This window comes from Hydra viridissima, unplaced genomic scaffold (genome assembly GCF_058129835.1).
Source record: "Hydra viridissima isolate aposymbiotic clone 2 unplaced genomic scaffold, HvirCarnegie_v1 scaffold_2, whole genome shotgun sequence".
In the NCBI taxonomy this organism is placed as follows: domain Eukaryota; kingdom Metazoa; phylum Cnidaria; class Hydrozoa; order Anthoathecata; family Hydridae; genus Hydra; species Hydra viridissima.
This window is the reverse complement of record NW_028324301.1, coordinates 25,235,285-25,251,295: the sequence shown is the minus strand read 5'-3', so window position 1 is coordinate 25,251,295 and position 16,011 is coordinate 25,235,285. Positions and strand designations below refer to the sequence as shown.

The 16,011-nt window shown below is 33.9% G+C and overlaps 1 protein-coding gene across 1 annotated transcript; it reads right to left on the bottom strand.

The window, feature by feature from the left end:
• Positions 1–9,662: 9,662 nt before the first annotated feature.
• On the bottom strand, positions 9,663–15,371 carry LOC149892597 (uncharacterized). Its single transcript, XM_090079989.1, has 4 exons — positions 10,966–15,371; positions 10,645–10,710; positions 10,327–10,383; positions 9,663–10,169 (listed from the first exon to the last, which is right to left on the bottom strand). The coding sequence occupies exons 1-4, from the start codon at positions 13,955–13,957 to the stop codon at positions 9,850–9,852; spliced, it is 3,435 nt and encodes a 1,144-aa protein (XP_089936115.1). The 5' UTR covers positions 13,958–15,371; the 3' UTR covers positions 9,663–9,849.
• Between the last annotated feature and the right edge of the window lie 640 nt (positions 15,372–16,011).

Sequence of the window (16,011 nt, the reverse complement as noted above, 5' to 3'; positions counted from 1 at the left end):
CGACCAATCGCAACGATTAAACAGCCGACCAATGGCAGCTCAATAGTCTCCAAACATGAAACTGCCGACCAATGGCAGCTCAGTGGTTTGAGAAGTGAGATCATTCGACTTCGTTTTATTATCTCCAGTTTGAACTAGTGCTTGGCTTTCATAAAAATTGTCAAATTTTTCCAAACAAATCTTATACGAAACGCTACTTTGATGTCAAACCTTCGTTACTCCCTATTCCCTTCTAGCGGAGGGCCGGCTAAAAGCTAGAAAAAAAGAGAGAAGGAAACTTTTTTTTTTTTATTAAGAGGGGTGGGGGGGGGGGGGGGGGGAAAGAGTAAGAAAATTACGGGGTTAGGATTGGAGGGGGATGGTTTTACGGTTTGGAAGCCTGGGGACAATGAAAAATTGCGTTCGTATAGTGTCCACGAGGGGCGTCCTTCGGTTGTAACGTGCCGCTAGGTGCACGCGTCTAGTAGTTTCGTTGCATCGACCTAGAGGAGTTCTCCGAAAGGTCTTGCGCTTTGGGCTCGGGCAAACGGCCTGCATCCATTGTAAACACGGTCTCTGCCGTTAGAAAATCGTTAACCAGGCTTTTGTGAGCTTTAACAACCATCCCTTTGAGTTTAAAACGAACGTTTCCCCAAAAGCCATTCGAGATGGAGGTACTCACGGAGGTTTGTTACGGTAACAACCCTGTGGTTTGCCATCTTCTTTCTCCGCAGCGTCGCAAACGATCGGCCGGTCTCTTAGGTGACGAAAAAACGTCTGATCTCTCGACTGGAATGCTTAACGTACTAAGATTAGAAGAGTTAGTACTAAGAGTCGCATCTGGCCGCCGTAATTTTCTTCGATGATGTACTTGAAAATTTCGTGACGTCGTTTTCAAAGCTCTAGGGTCGATTTTAACCTTCGACCTTAAAGTCGATTTTAGCCTTCGGTGTGGCTCTGTACAACTTTTGCGGTGAAAAAGCTTGCGCGGAGTCTACAGTTGTATTTAGCCGACAGACGCTAGCAACGCAGAAACAGAATGACTCTTGGGCGGCGCAAACAGAGCGTTCAGCAAATTTGTCGCATTTTACGTCAAAGCGGACAATCTGCACGACAAATAAAGCTAACTTTCTCTTTGCCTAATATGTTAACGGATGGCCAGGAACAACCTTGGTCTGTAATGAATGAGTTCGTTTTTCCATTCGAGGCACTAATTACTGCAGTTTTAAAAGTCACCTAAAGTATAAGCTCATCTCTCCATTCAAGAAAAACAAGCATCAGAGTTTCGGAAAGTTTGCATGCACGACACCACCATCGATGGTACTTAAACAAACAGAAAATGAATTGCAAAACAGAACCACTGAATTGCAAAACATAACAACGGACAGCTTGTAAAAAGCATGGTGATGAGCTTCTTCAATCCAATCAAGGAACCAAGCATCACAGTTTCGGCAATGGTGCACGTGCAAATCAGCAAACTGTGATACTTAATCAAACAACTTCACTGTTTTGCATAGTTTGAGAACGGATGGCTAAGAACAACCTCGTTAGTGAGTATGAAGTCATCTCTTCATTCAAGGAATTAATAATCAGAGTTTAGAAGTCTCTTACGTGCGATACTTACTTAATCAAACAGCCTCTCAGAATTGCCTAGTTTGAGAACGGAAGGCTAGGAACAACCTTAGTAGTGGGTCATCAGTTCAACTTTTCATTCCAAGGAATTAAGCATCTAAAATCTGAAAAATAAAAGAAAAGCTCTTTGTTAGAAGTTCTTATTTTTGTTTTTCCTCAATTTCTATTTCTTTTCTTTTTTTCTTTTTTTTTTTAAATGATAGTTTTTCTTTTTTTTTTATCTATTTTGTTCGTTTAAATTAATATAACAGGCGTCTTAGGTCGTTTCTGTAACATTATTTAACACTTTAAATTGTAATAAATATTTGAACAGAAGAAAATCCTTTTCGTAACGTTAGAATGTAATAAGAACATTTCATCTTTACAAAATACGCTTGTAAAAATGGTTTCACTTTTAAAGTTTGTTGTTTTTGTCTTTTAATTTAGTGAATCGCAATTTGGATTTTCTTCGGCGCACATCTATTTTAGTTGCTTTTTCTTAAGGAAAGGTCACCAGAGTTTTTTTACACAGCTCCTGCAGCATAATCTTTAACAAAATACTCTTTTGAAAATTTTTAAATTGAAATAAACAAAAGCCATTTGCGTAAGTAGAGATAAATTAGAGAATAAAAAGTGCATAAACGCCTCGCTACTTTGATGAAGAAGAAACGGATGACTAGATGCAACTTTTTAAATTCGTGTGCTACTTTGATGATGAAGAAGAAACGGATGACTAGATGCAACTTTTTAAATTCGTGTGCTATCTCTTTCGATTAAGGTACTTTTTGAATATTTTTTCAAAGAAATGTTAGCGTAGTTTTCCTTTTTTAAATTTAAATCATGTTTAAAGGTAGTTTTTGAATATTTTTTCAAAGAAAAGTTAGCGTAGTTTTCCCCTTTCAGATCTAGCTTATGTTTAAGGTAGTTTTTGAATATTTTTTCAAAGAAAAGTTAGCGTAGTTTTCCTCTTTTAGATCTAGCTTATGTTTAAGGTAGTTTTTAAATATTTTTTCAAAGAAATGTTAGCGTAGTTTTCCTTTTTTAAATTTAAATCATGTTTAAAGGTAGTTTTTGAATATTTTTTCAAAGAAAAGTTAGCGTAGTTTTCCCCTTTCAGATCTAGCTTATGTTTAAGGTAGTTTTTGAATATTTTTTCAAAGAAAAGTTAGCGTAGTTTTCCTCTTTTAGATCTAGCTTATGTTTAAGGTAGTTTTTAAATATTTTTTCAAAGAAATGTTAGCGTAGTTTTCCTTTTTTAAATTTAAATCATGTTTAAAGGTAGTTTTTGAATATTTTTTCAAAGAAAAGTTAGCGTAGTTTTCCCCTTTCAGATCTAGCTTATGTTTAAGGTAGTTTTTGAATATTTTTTCAAAGAAAAGTTAGCGTAGTTTTCCTCTTTTAGATCTAGCTTATGTTTAAGGTAGTTTTTAAATATTTTTTCAAAGAAATGTTAGTGTAGTTTTCATCTTTTAAATCTAAATCATGTTTAAAGGTAGTTTTTGAATAATTTTTCAAAGAAAAGTTAGCGTAGTTTTTCTCTTTCAGATCTAGCTTGTTTAAGGTAGTTTTTGAATATTTTTTCAAAGAAAAGTTAGCGTAGTTTTCCTCTTTTAGATCTAGCTTATGTTTAAGGTAGTATTTAAATATTTTTTCAAAGAAAAGTTAGCGTAGTTTTCCTCTTTTAGATCTAGCTTATGTTTAAGGTAGTTTTTAAATATTTTTTCAAAGAAATGTTAGTGTAGTTTTCATCTTTTAAATCTAAATCATGTTTAAAGGTAGTTTTTGAATAATTTTTCAAAGAAAAGTTAGCGTAGTTTTTCTCTTTCAGATCTAGCTTATGTTTAAGGTAGTTTTTGAATATTTTTTCAAAGAAAAGTTAGCGTAGTTTTCCTCTTTTAGATCTAGCTTATGTTTAAGGTAGTTTTTAAATATTTTTTCAAAGTAATGTTAGTGTAGTTTTCATCTTTTAAATCTAAATCATGTTTAAAGGTAGTTTTTGAATAATTTTTCAAAGAAAAGTTAGCGTAGTTTTTCTCTTTTAGATATAGCTTATGTTTAAGGTAGTTTTTAAATATTTTTTCAAAGAAATGTTAGTGTATTTTTCATCTTTTAAATCTAAATCATGTTTAAAGGTAGTTTTTGAATAATTTTTCAAAGAAAAGTTAGCGTAGTTTTTCTCTTTCAGATCTAGCTTATGTTTAAGGTAGTTTTTGAATAATTTTTCAAAGAAAAGTTAGCGTAGTTTTTCTCTTTCAGATCTAGCTTATGTTTAAGGTAGTTTTTGAATATTTTTTCAAAGAAAAGTTAGCGTAGTTTTCCTCTTTTAGATCTAGCTTATGTTTAAGGTAGTTTTTAAATATTTTTTCAAAGAAAAGTTAGCGCAGTTTTCCTCTTTTAGATCTAGCTTATAATTCAGGTAGTTTTTGAATATTTTTTCAAATAAAAATTAGCAAAGTTTAGCTTATTTAGCATGACATCACAAAATACTAAACTCAAAAAGGCAAGATAAAGTATAAGATAAACGTAAAATAAGATATAGATGAAACAAATGTTAGGCTGCATAAAATCTAAAACTGCATTGCCTATCATAAACACAAACGTCTAGTAAGAGCTTTTAAAGTTCGTTCTTTTCGTCTTTTAATTTGAAGAATCGCGATTTGAATTTTCTAAAGCGCACATGCCTCTCAGTTGCTTTTTTCTTAAGGAAAGGTCACCAGAGTTTTTTTACGCAGCTCCTGCAGCATAATCTTTAACAAAATACTCTTTTGTATATCATTACACAGAAATAAACAAAAACCATTTGCGTAAACAGAGATAAATTAGAACTCAAAAGTGCATAAAAAGCCTCGCTACTTTGCTATAGAAGATGTGGATGACTAGATACAACTTTGTAAATTCGTGTACTACCTCGATGGATTAAGGTATTTTTCGAAAGTTTTTTTAAAGCAAAAATAGCGCAGTCTTCCTCTTTTAAATCTACCTTATGTCTAAGGCAGTTTTTGAATAGATTTTCAAAGAAAGGTTAGCGTAGTTTTCCACTTTTAAGTTTAGCTTATGTAGCTTGACAAAACAACACACAAAAAGACAAGATAAAATATCAGATAAACGTAAAATAAAATATAAATGAAACTAAAGTTAGGCTGCATAAAAAACAAACAACTTAATAATCTACTAGACATGTTTAAGTTGAATTAAGTAAAGTCCTTTGCGCAAATTTGGGTAAATAAGAGATTAAAAGTCCATAAAAAGCCTCGATACTTTGCTGAAGAAGAAGATGACTATATGCAACTTTTTAAAATCGTGAGCTATCTATATCGATTTAGGTCCTTTTTGAGTACTTTTTCAATGAGAAGTTAGCGCAGTTTTCCTCTTTTAAGATTGGATCATGAAGCTTGACATAACAAAACACAAAAGTAACAAAGGCAAGACAAAATATAAGGTAAACGCAATATAAAATATAGATGAAACTAAAGTTAGGCTGCATAAAATAAACGGGTAACAATACTCTTCTATGTATATTTACATTGAGTTAAATAAAATCCTTTGCGCAAATATAGGTATGTTAGAGAGTAAAAGTGCATAAAAAGCCTCGCTACATTGCTGTAGAAGAAGTGGATGACTAGATACAAACTTTTAAATTTGTGTGCTGTCTCTATCGAATAAGGTAGTTTTCGAAAGTTTTTTCAAAGCAAAAATAGCGCAGTGTTCCTCTTTTAAATTTAGATTATCTCAAAGGTAGATTTTGAATAGTTTTTCAAAGAAAGGTTAGCGTAGCTTTCCTCTTTTAAGTTTAGCTTATGTAGCTTGACATCACAAAACACAAAGCTCAAAAAGACAAAATAAAATATAAGATAAACGTAAAATAAAATACAGATGAAGCTAAAGTTAGACTGCATAAAAAACCAACAACATAATAATCTACTAGGTATGTTTACATTAAATTAAATAAAATCCTATGCGCAAATATAGGTATGTTAGAGAGAAAAAGCCTCGCTACTTTGTTAAAGGTAGTTTTTGAATAGTTTTTCAAAGAAAGGTTAGCGTAGCTTTCCTCTTTTAAGTTTAGCTTATGTAGCTTGACATCACAAAACACAAAGCTCAAAAAGACAAAATAAAATATAAGATAAACGTAAAATAAAATACAGATGAAGCTAAAGTTAGACTGCATAAAAAACCAACAACATAATAATCTACTAGGTATGTTTACATTAAATTAAATAAAATCCTATGCGCAAATATAGGTATGTTAGAGAGAAAAAGCCTCGCTACTTTGTTAAAGGTAGTTTTTGAATAGTTTTTCAAAGAAAGGTTAGCGTAGTTTTCCTCTTTAAAGTTTAGTTTATGTAGCTTGATATCACAAAACACAAAACTCAAAAAAGAAAAGTAAGATAAAAGTTAATCGTAAAATAAAATATAGGTGAAATAATTGTTAGGCTGCATAAAAGAAAAAAAAAATCATAGCATAATAATCTTCTATATATGCTTGGATTGAATTAAATGAATTCCTTTGCGTAAATATAAGCAAACTAGTGAGAAAAAGTGCATAAAAAGCATCGCTACTTTGCTGCAGAAGAAGTGGATGACTATATGCAACTTTTTAAAATTGTGTGCTATCTCTATCGATTAAGGTGGTTTTCGAAAGTTTTTTCAAAGCAAAAATAGCGTAGTTTTCCTCTTTTAAATCTAGCTTTTGTCTAAGGTAGTTTATGAATAGATTTTCAAAGAAAGGTTAGCGTAGCATTCCTCTTTTAAGTTTAGCTTAAAATTCTTGGCATCACAAAACACAAAACTCAAAAAGATAAGATAAAATATAAGATAAACCTAAAACATAATATAAATGAAACTAAAGATAAGCTGCATAAAAAACTAACAACATAATAATCTACTAGGCATGTTTAAATTGAATTATATAAAATCCTTTGCGCAAATATAGGTATGTTAGTAAAAAAGCATTAAAAGCCTCGCAACTTTGTTAAAGTAAAAATCCATAAAAAGCCTCGATACTTTGCTGAAGAAGATGACTATATGCAACTTTTTAAAATCGTGAGCTATCTATATCGATTTAGGTCCTTTTTGAGTACTTTTTCAATGGAAAGTTAGCGCAGTTTTCCTCTTTTAAGATTAGATTATGAAGCTTGACATAATAAAACACAAAACTAACAAAGGCAAGATAAAATATAAGGTAGTTTTCGAATGTTTTTTCAAAGCAAAATTAGCGTAGTGTTCCTCTTTTAAATCTAGATTATCTCAAAGGTAGATTTTGAATAGTTTTTCAAAGAAAAGTTAGCGTAGCTTTCCTCTTTTAACATTAGCTTATGTAGCTTGACATCACAGAACACAAAAACATAAAATAAAATATAAGACAAATAGATGTAGCTAAAGTTAGGCTGCATAAAAAACCAACAACATAAAATATCTACTAGGCATGTTTAAATTGAATTAAATAAAACCCTTTGCGCAAAAATAGAGAGTAAAATGCATAATGTTAGAGAGTAAAAGTGCATAGAAAGCCTCGCTACTTTGCTGTAGAAGAAGTGGATGACTAGATACACTTTTTTAAATTTGTGTGCTATCTCTATCGAATAAGGTAGTTTTCGAGAGTTTTTTCAAAGCAAAATTAGCGTAGTGTTCCTCTTTTAAATCTAGATTATCTCAAAAATAGATTTCGAATAGTTTTTCAAAGAAAGGTTAGCGTAGCTTTCCTCTTTTAACATTAGCTTATGTAGCTTGACATCACAGAACACAAAAACATAAAATAAAATATAAGACAAACGTAACATGAAAAATAGATGTAGCTTAAGTTAGACTGCATAAAAAACCAACAACATAATAATCTAACAGGTATGTTTAAGTTGAATTAAATAAAACCCTCTGCGCAAATATAGGTATGCTAGAGAGTAAAAAGGCATAAAAAGCCTCGCTACTTTGTTAAAGGTAGTTTTTGAATAGTTTTTCAAAGACAGGTTAGCGTAAATTTCCTCTTTAAAGTTTAGCTTATGTAGCTTGACATCACAAAATATAAAACTCAAAAAGACAAGATAAAATATAAGATAAACGCAAAATAAAATATAGATGAAACTAAAGTTAGGCTGCATAAAAAACCAACAACATAATAATCTACTAGGCATGTTTAAATTGAAATAAATAAAACCGTTTGCGCAAAAATAGCTATGTTAGAGAGTAAAAGTGCATAGAAAGCCTCGCTACTTTGGTGTAAAAGAAGTGCATGACTAGATACAACATTTTAAAATCGTGTGCTATCTCTATCGATTAAGGTAGTTTTCGAAAGTTTTTTCAAAGCAAAAATAGCGTAGTCTTCCTCTTTTAAATCTAGATTATGTCTAAGGTAGTTTTTGAACAGTTTTTCAAAGAAAGGTTAGCGTAGCTTTCCTCTTTTAACATTAGCTTATGTAGCTTGACATCACAAAACACAAAACTCAAAAAGACAAAATAAAATATAAGATAAACGTAAAATAAAATGTAGATGAAGCTAAAGTTAGGCTGCATGAAATAAACGGGTAACAATATTTTTCTATGTATGTTTACATTGAGTTATATAAAATCCTCTGCGCAAATATAGGTATGTTAGAGAGTAAAAGTGCATAAAAAGCCTCGCTACTTTGTTAAAGGTTGTTTTTGAATAGTTTTTCAAAAAAAGGTTAGCGTAGTTTTCCTCTTTTAACATTAGCTTATGTAGCTTGACATCACAAAGCACAAAACTCAAAAAGACAAAATAAAATATAAGATAAACGTAAAATAAAATACAGATGAAGCTAAAGTTAGGCTGCATAAAATAAACGGGTAACAATATTTTTCTACGTATGTTTACATTGAGTTAAATAAAATCCTCTGCGCAAATATAGGTATGTTAGAGAGTAAAAGTGCATAAAAAGCCCCGCTACTTTGTTAAAGGTAGTTTTTGAATAGTTTTTCAAAAAAAGGTTAGCGTAGTTTTCCTCTTTAAAGTTTAGCTTATGTAGCTTGACATCACAAAACACAAAACTCAAAAAGACAAGATAAAATATAAGATAAACGCAAAACAAAATATAGATGAAACTAAAGTTAGGCTGCATATAAAACCAACAACATAATATTCTACTAGCCTAGTTTTCCTCTTTTAAGTTTAGATTATGTAGCTTGACATCACAAAACGCAAAAAGGCAAGACAAAATACAAGGTAAACGTAAAATAAAGTAGAAGTGAAACAAAAGATAGGTTGCATAAATACAAAAACTGCATTGCCAAAAATAGAATTTGTTGTCTAGAAAGACTTTTTAAAGTTTGTTTCTTTCGTCTATTGACTTAGTGAATCGCGATCTGGTTTTTCTTAGGCGCGCTTGTTTCTTAGTTGTTTTTTTTTGTAAAGAAAGTTTATTCAGACGTTTTTTTTACGCAACTCCTTTAACATTATTTTTAACAAAGTATTCTTTTATACGTGTTTACATTGAAATAAAACCCTTTGCGTAAATAGAGATAAGTTAGAGAGCAAAAGCCTCACTACTTTGCAGAAGAAGAATTGGATGGCAAGATACAACTTTTTAAATTCGTGTGCTTTCTCTTTTAAGGTACTTTTTGAATATTTTTTCAAAGAAAAGTTAGCGTAGTTTTCCTCTTTTAAGTTTAGCTTACGCAGCTTGACATCACAAAACGCAAAAACCAATAAGGCATGATAAAATACAAGATAAACGTAAAATAAAATAGAAGTGAAACAAAAGTTAGACACCATAAAAAAAAAAAAAACAAAAAAAAAACATAATATACTTCTATGTATGTTTACATTGAACTAAATAAAATCCTTTGTGTAAATATATGAAAAAATAGAGAGTAAGAGTTCATAAAAAAAGCCTCGCTATTTTGCTGAAGAAGAAATGGATGTCTAGATCTTTTAAAATAAGGAACTTTTTGATTTCTTTTTCCGAAAAATGGTTGGAGCAGTTTTCCTTTTTTAAATTTCACTTATGCAGTTTAACATCACAGAAAATATTAATTTGCTTTTTAACAAACTCTTAAAAACATCAGAAATAATTCTAAATGCAACTCTATTAAAAGTGTTAACAGAATAACAAAACGACTTTTTTTTTTTTTTAAAGATAAAAAAAGTTTGAACTATCTTTAAATAAGAAATGTGAGAACAGTTTAACAGAACTTCTTGTTTATTATGTATTTAGCGAAACAGATAAATATATTTGCAAAAGCATAGAGAAAACAAACTACACAAAAGGCCCATCTTTATTGCCAAACTGAACAAACTTTTCTAAACTACATAAATGGTCTCACTATATTGCCATATTGAACAAACTTTTCTAAACTACCCTCTTTTTGAATTTTTAGCTTCATGTTTTTAATTTTGTCTTTAATATGGCTTCGGTAGGAGTACTTTTGCAAGACATGAATGAGCTTGTCACTGCTATGATTTGCCAAGATGCCAAGGTAATCTTTGTACGAGCAACTTGAGCTTACATCTGTAAACACGTCTTGCAAGATGTATGCCAACACCAAAGCTGCACATCGTGGAAAACTTCTGGTGTTGAACCATTCGTTGTGGCCAGGGCAAGCATTCAGCTTTTCAACTATTTCATCTAAAATTTTACAAACTCAAGTCATAACACAAAGAGATTAAATCGAATATTCATTTGGTTCTGAAGCATGACAAGATTAATTTTGTTTTTTTATTTGTTTTTTTTTGTTGACCTTATTGTTTGCACTGATAGCAACAACTGGTTTTTGAAAGATTACCTAATTGGCATTGGCTAACTTCTGCTTTGTTTTCCTTTGTTCTTGGCTGAGTTGATCCTGAAATAAAATAAAACCATGTTCATTTTTCTAATTCATAAAAAAACCATCAACAGTTTCTAAGTGTTAGAGATAATAACAAGCTGTGCATGATTTCTAACGGTGAAGTTTCTAACTTCATCATTAGAAATCGGGTAGACACAACTTTCTAAAAGTGCACTTAGCAATGATGGCAAGTTTTTATTAACAGTTAACCATCTGAAATTGTGCAAGAAGAGGTTTGTGTTTATATATGTTTGTATAAATTAGGTTTTACATTACCGATGTGTTCTTGAGTAAAAGATGGCATTTCCAACTTGATTTTTTTTCTTCTTGGATCTTTTACTTCTAAAACATAATCAGTTTTAGTATCATTCACTTGTGTAAACATTTAAGCAATCACAGAATTAGTCCTGCAACAAATACATACACACTTCTGTGTTGTTTTTTTTGTTTTTTTTTTGTTTTTTTTTTGTTTTTCTTTTTTTTTTTTTTTTTTACAGCTTTAACAATAACAATAGGGCAAGGAGTTAATTTGGGCATTTTTATTTTTTGAAAGCGTGTTGAGATTTGCATAAAAATCAAAAATCAAAAAGAATTTACCTCTGGATGTACAAGCAAGACTTTGGCTAAATAGACTACCAACAGATTGAACAGCACCAGGTGAGGGCTGTTTTTCAAGAACAGTACCAGCCTGTTGGACTGGAACAGCTGAAAGAAACAAACTGGGTTTGGCCATCGTTTGCTGACGAGCAACAAGATTAGGAGCCAGAGGAACAGAAAAGACCTCTTTTGAAGGATTAAAAACAACTTGCAGAGAAGGAGCAACATGAACAGGTTTGGCAACCACTTGCTTATGAGCAGGTTCAAGAAGAGCAGGTTCAAGAAGAGCAGGTTCAAGAAGAGCAGCTTCAGGAGGAGCATGGAAAACACGTGTGACAGCCATAAGATTATCTTGCTGTGAAGCAACATTAGACACTGTTTCCAGCAGAACAGAAAAAACCTCTTTTGAAGGACTGAAAGCAACTTGTTCAGCAGGAGCAGCAGAAACAGGTTTGGCAACCACTTGCTCACTAAAGTAAACTGGAGAAAGTTGTGCATGGTGTTCAATAAAATCCGGTTCATCAGGAAATAATGTTAATGCAAGAGGAGAACAAGCTGTGCCAACAGGAACAGCTAGAGTCTGATCTACATCCATACAAACAGCTTGTTCATTAGGAACTAGTTGTGCAAGAGCAGAGGATAGTTCAAGAACTGGACCAGCGATTGTTTGTTCAGAAGGAACAGACGAAACAGGAGTTGAGCTAGGTTCACACAAGAAATCTACAACATGTTCGTTGCTGTCCTCTAAAGGAGCATTGTTTTCTACAGCTGGAGAAAATGGAACCACTGTGGTACAACCGAAAGTAGCAGCACATTCTTCAGAGTCAGAACCGGAGTCTGAATCTTCCTCAAAAATGTCCTCAACATCATGAAAACCGTACTCCTCTGCATTAGTTCGGAGCCAGTCCATCACATCCTTCTCCTCCTTTGGTGGTCTCTCAGACTTTTCAACAGTCAAAGACTCTATGACTCCGAAGGACTGTCCGATGCCCAGGGCAAAGCGCAACTCCTCTGCAGCGTTCCACTGGGACACATAAAAGCTATCCATTGTGTGTCTGCTGTGCTTCATGTAGAGTGTAGCAAACCGCTCGCGATCTTCTTTGCTGTTGTTGGCAAAGTAAGTGGCTATCGAACCGCGAATGCAAGTGGGAGTAAGACGCTTCATGGGAATGTTTACTTGGCTTTTTCTGAAGCAGGACGTCAGGCTAGAGGTGATAGCAGAGGAACCCATCTGGTAAACAGGCACTCTAGTTGCACCTAGTGTCACACCTTCGTCTTTGTTGGCTCTCACCGAAGGAAAAAGGGGCCTGTAGCAGTCGCTCAACTCCAAAACAGTCTTGGTGTCTGCAGCCATGTAGTGAGAGTCGTTGACAAGAAGGTCTCTGTATCTCAGCAAATAAATATCGATCAACACTTTCAAGTCGTTCGGCACTAGAATGTTTTTGGCTCCGTACTTGTATGCTGTTTTGTAGCGCTCTTGCACAATGCAATATCCACACTCACTCTTCTCAGCAGCCATGTAGTCTCTAATGTTTAAAAGAGCAATGTTAGATTTTCTTAAACTGTTAATTACAGTGACAGAGAGCAGAAGATGGTTTCGTAGAGACACAGCATTGTCTCTAGTCAGCGGAAGAGACGCCTTTCTAATCGATTCCACTAAGTCTCTTACGTATGCAGACTTGCCATATTCGGTCAGCAAACTGACATTGATGATGTTGATGCTTTTTCTTCTTTTCACAAGGCTCCTCCTCAAAGAACGAAAGGGCCTCAGCACTTTTCGCAACTCATCCACCTTGCAGCGCAAACGTCGGATGGCCTCATGAGAAAGTCCGAAATAGACGTTTCTGGCTTCACTGAAACGAAACAGGAGACAAAGGGAGACGAGGCGGTTGTACAACGTGTGACAAGACATGGCTTTTGTTTGGTCAAGTTCACTCAGCTTGGAATTGAGCTGAATTTTCTTAAAGTGCAAGGAGAAGTATCTATCCTCCAAAACATTGGAATTGGTGAGGGCGTTTGGGTGCAGCGTCAACGTGCTGTCACAACAAGTCAATATTTCCACAACTGCATTTTTGTAGATTTTTGCTTGTGACCAAGTGTTGTTGTTGGCTACCACAAGCCACTTTTCAAAGTCTCTGAAGAGCTCATCTGCTGACTGGTAATAAAAGTGAAAAGCATCTTTGTCCAGCTGAAACAAGAGTCTCTTTTCTTCGGTCAAGACATAGGAGCTGGAAACCAAGTGCTCTAAGGAATCGAAATCAGAGTCAAGGACGGATTCGGTGTTCAGCTCTTTGTTTTCTACAGAGGTGCATTGGTTTGCAGAAGGAGCCTCGGACGAACCAGCAACTGGTGAGGGCAAGCTTAAAAGAGGATCAGAGGAAAGAACCGGAGAAGAAAAAGAGGAGGAAGGCCCAGGAGCAGAGGATGCAGAGCCTGATGCAGACGCTTGTTCAGCTACTGGCTTAATACCAAAGAAGGCAGGTCGAATAAATTGAGGGACATAGAGCTTCTCGTTGTCGTATCGCTTTGCCTCTGCAATCTTTTGTTTGATCATCTTGGAATCGTAGAAATGAGTCTCTTTCAAGTGTATGTCCAGTCGGTCGTAATACTTCCAACATTGCAAACAGGGGTAAGGTTTTGGACAGCCGGACTTGCGTTCGAGACGAGCATGCTGAAACTTCCTGACCATTGCAGAGTAAAAGATGGAAGCTTCATCCAAAGTCCAAGAATGATCTTTTTTAGTCAAGTGTCTTTTAATGCTTGTGGACGAATGTTTGCACAAAGGCATCGGACAGCTAACAGCGTACCTCTTCTTGGTACCATAGAAAGGTACAACCCTGTTTACGGAGCCACACGCTGCAACTAATGCGGCCCTGACTTTGTTTTTGAGCTTTAAGTCTCTCTGTTCTTGTGACTGCTTTCTTTTCTTTTTTTTTGCTTTAGAGTTTGGAGAAGAAGCAACAACAGAGTTGTTTTCTTGTGAAGAAGACATGTTCAGGTGTTTGTTTGCAACGGTTTAAGCTAAAAAAAAAAGAAAACAGTTAGTGAGAGTTTTTTTTCTTCTGCCTGTATCCAATCCTGGAATGTTGCGTGGATTGATGAGAAACACAACTACAGCGAAGAGCTGTGTTTTTTCGAGTCCTCTGCAAAAGAGCAAGAAGAAAGTAAAGAGAGCAACAAGAAGAAACAAAGCTTGCACTAGCAAAAGAAGAAGAACGAGAGCAACTAGCATTACATGCATGGTGGCAACAGTGATTGCTATTATGAGAAGGAGAATGAGAAAAAAAAAAGAAACAAATAAATAAAGAGATGGAGTTTGAGAGGATCTCGCAACCATATGACTCAAAGAAAGAAACTGTGTTGAAAAAAGGCAAGAGAGGGCAAATAGAACTTGCTAACAAGGACAAATGACAGACATAACTACAACAGTAACAACTCTCATTGCAAGCATAATAACAACAACAGCATCAGCATCACTGACTCAGAGAGTGTTGAAAAAACAAAACAGATTAAAAAAAACAAGCAAAGTGGCTGAACAGTAACAACAACCATTGCATGTATAACAACAGCAACAGCATCACTTAATCAGAGGGTATTGATAAAAAAAACAAACAAAACAAAAACAAAAAAGAAAAAAAAACAAAACAAATAAAAAAACAAAACAAGCAAACTGGGTGAACAGTAACAACTCTCATTGCAAGCATAATAACAACAACAACATCACTGACTCAGAGAGTGTTAACAAAATAAAATAGATTATAAACAAGCAAAGTGGGTGAACAGTAACAACTCTCATTGCAAGCATAAAAACCAACTACAGCAACAGCAGCATCAGCAACAGCATCACTGACTCAGAGGATATTGATAAAAAAAAAACAACTAACAAACACACAAACAAAAACGAATAAAAGCAAAGTTGCTGAACAGTAACAACTATCATTGCAAGTAAAACAACAACAACAGCATCAGCAACATCATCACCGAATCAGAGAGTGGTGATAAAATAAGATAGATTAAAAAACAACCAAAGCGGCTGAACAGTAACAACTCTAATTACAAGTAAAATAACAAAAGCAGCATCACTGACTCACAAGGTTTTGATAAAACAAAAAACAAAAAACAAACAAAGCAAGCCAAGTCGGTGAGCATTAACAAACACTCATTGCAACTATAATAACAACAACAGCAACAGCATCACTGACTCAATGGGTGTTAATAAACAAAAACAAAAACACAAACAAAGCAAGCAAAGTGGGTGAACATTAATAAGACTCATTGCAACTATAACAACGACAACAGCAACACTATCACTGACTCAGAGGGTGTTGATGAAAAAAAAGCTAACAAAAACACAAACAAAGCAAGCAAAGTGGGTGAACATTAATAAGACTCATTGCAACTATAACAACGACAACAGCAACACTATCACTGACTCAGAGGGTGTTGATGAAAAAAAAGCTAACAAAAACACAAACAAAACAAGCAAAGTGGGTGAATATTATTAAGACTCATTGCAACTATAACAAAAACAACAGCAACACTATCACTGACTAGGAGGGTGTTGATGAAAAAAAAACAAACAAAAACACAAACAAAACAAGCAAAGTGGGTGAACATTAATAAGACTCATTGCAACTATAACAACGACAACAGCAACACTATCACTGACTCAGAGGGTGTTGATGAAAAAAAAGCTAACAAAAACACAAACAAAACAAGCAAAGTGGGTGAATATTATTAAGACTCATTGCAACTATAACAAAAACAACAGCAACACTATCACTGACTAGGAGGGTGTTGATGAAAAAAAAAACAAACAAAAACACAAACAAAACAAGCAAAGTGGGTGAACATTAATAAGACTCATTGCAACTATAACAACGACAACAGAAACAGCATCACTGACTCAAAGGGTATTGATAAACAAAAACAAAAACACAAACAAAACAAGCAAAGTGGGTGAACATTAACAAACACTCATTGCAGCTATAACAAAAACAACAGCAACAGCATCACTGGCTCAAAGGGTGTTGGTAAAATAAAAAA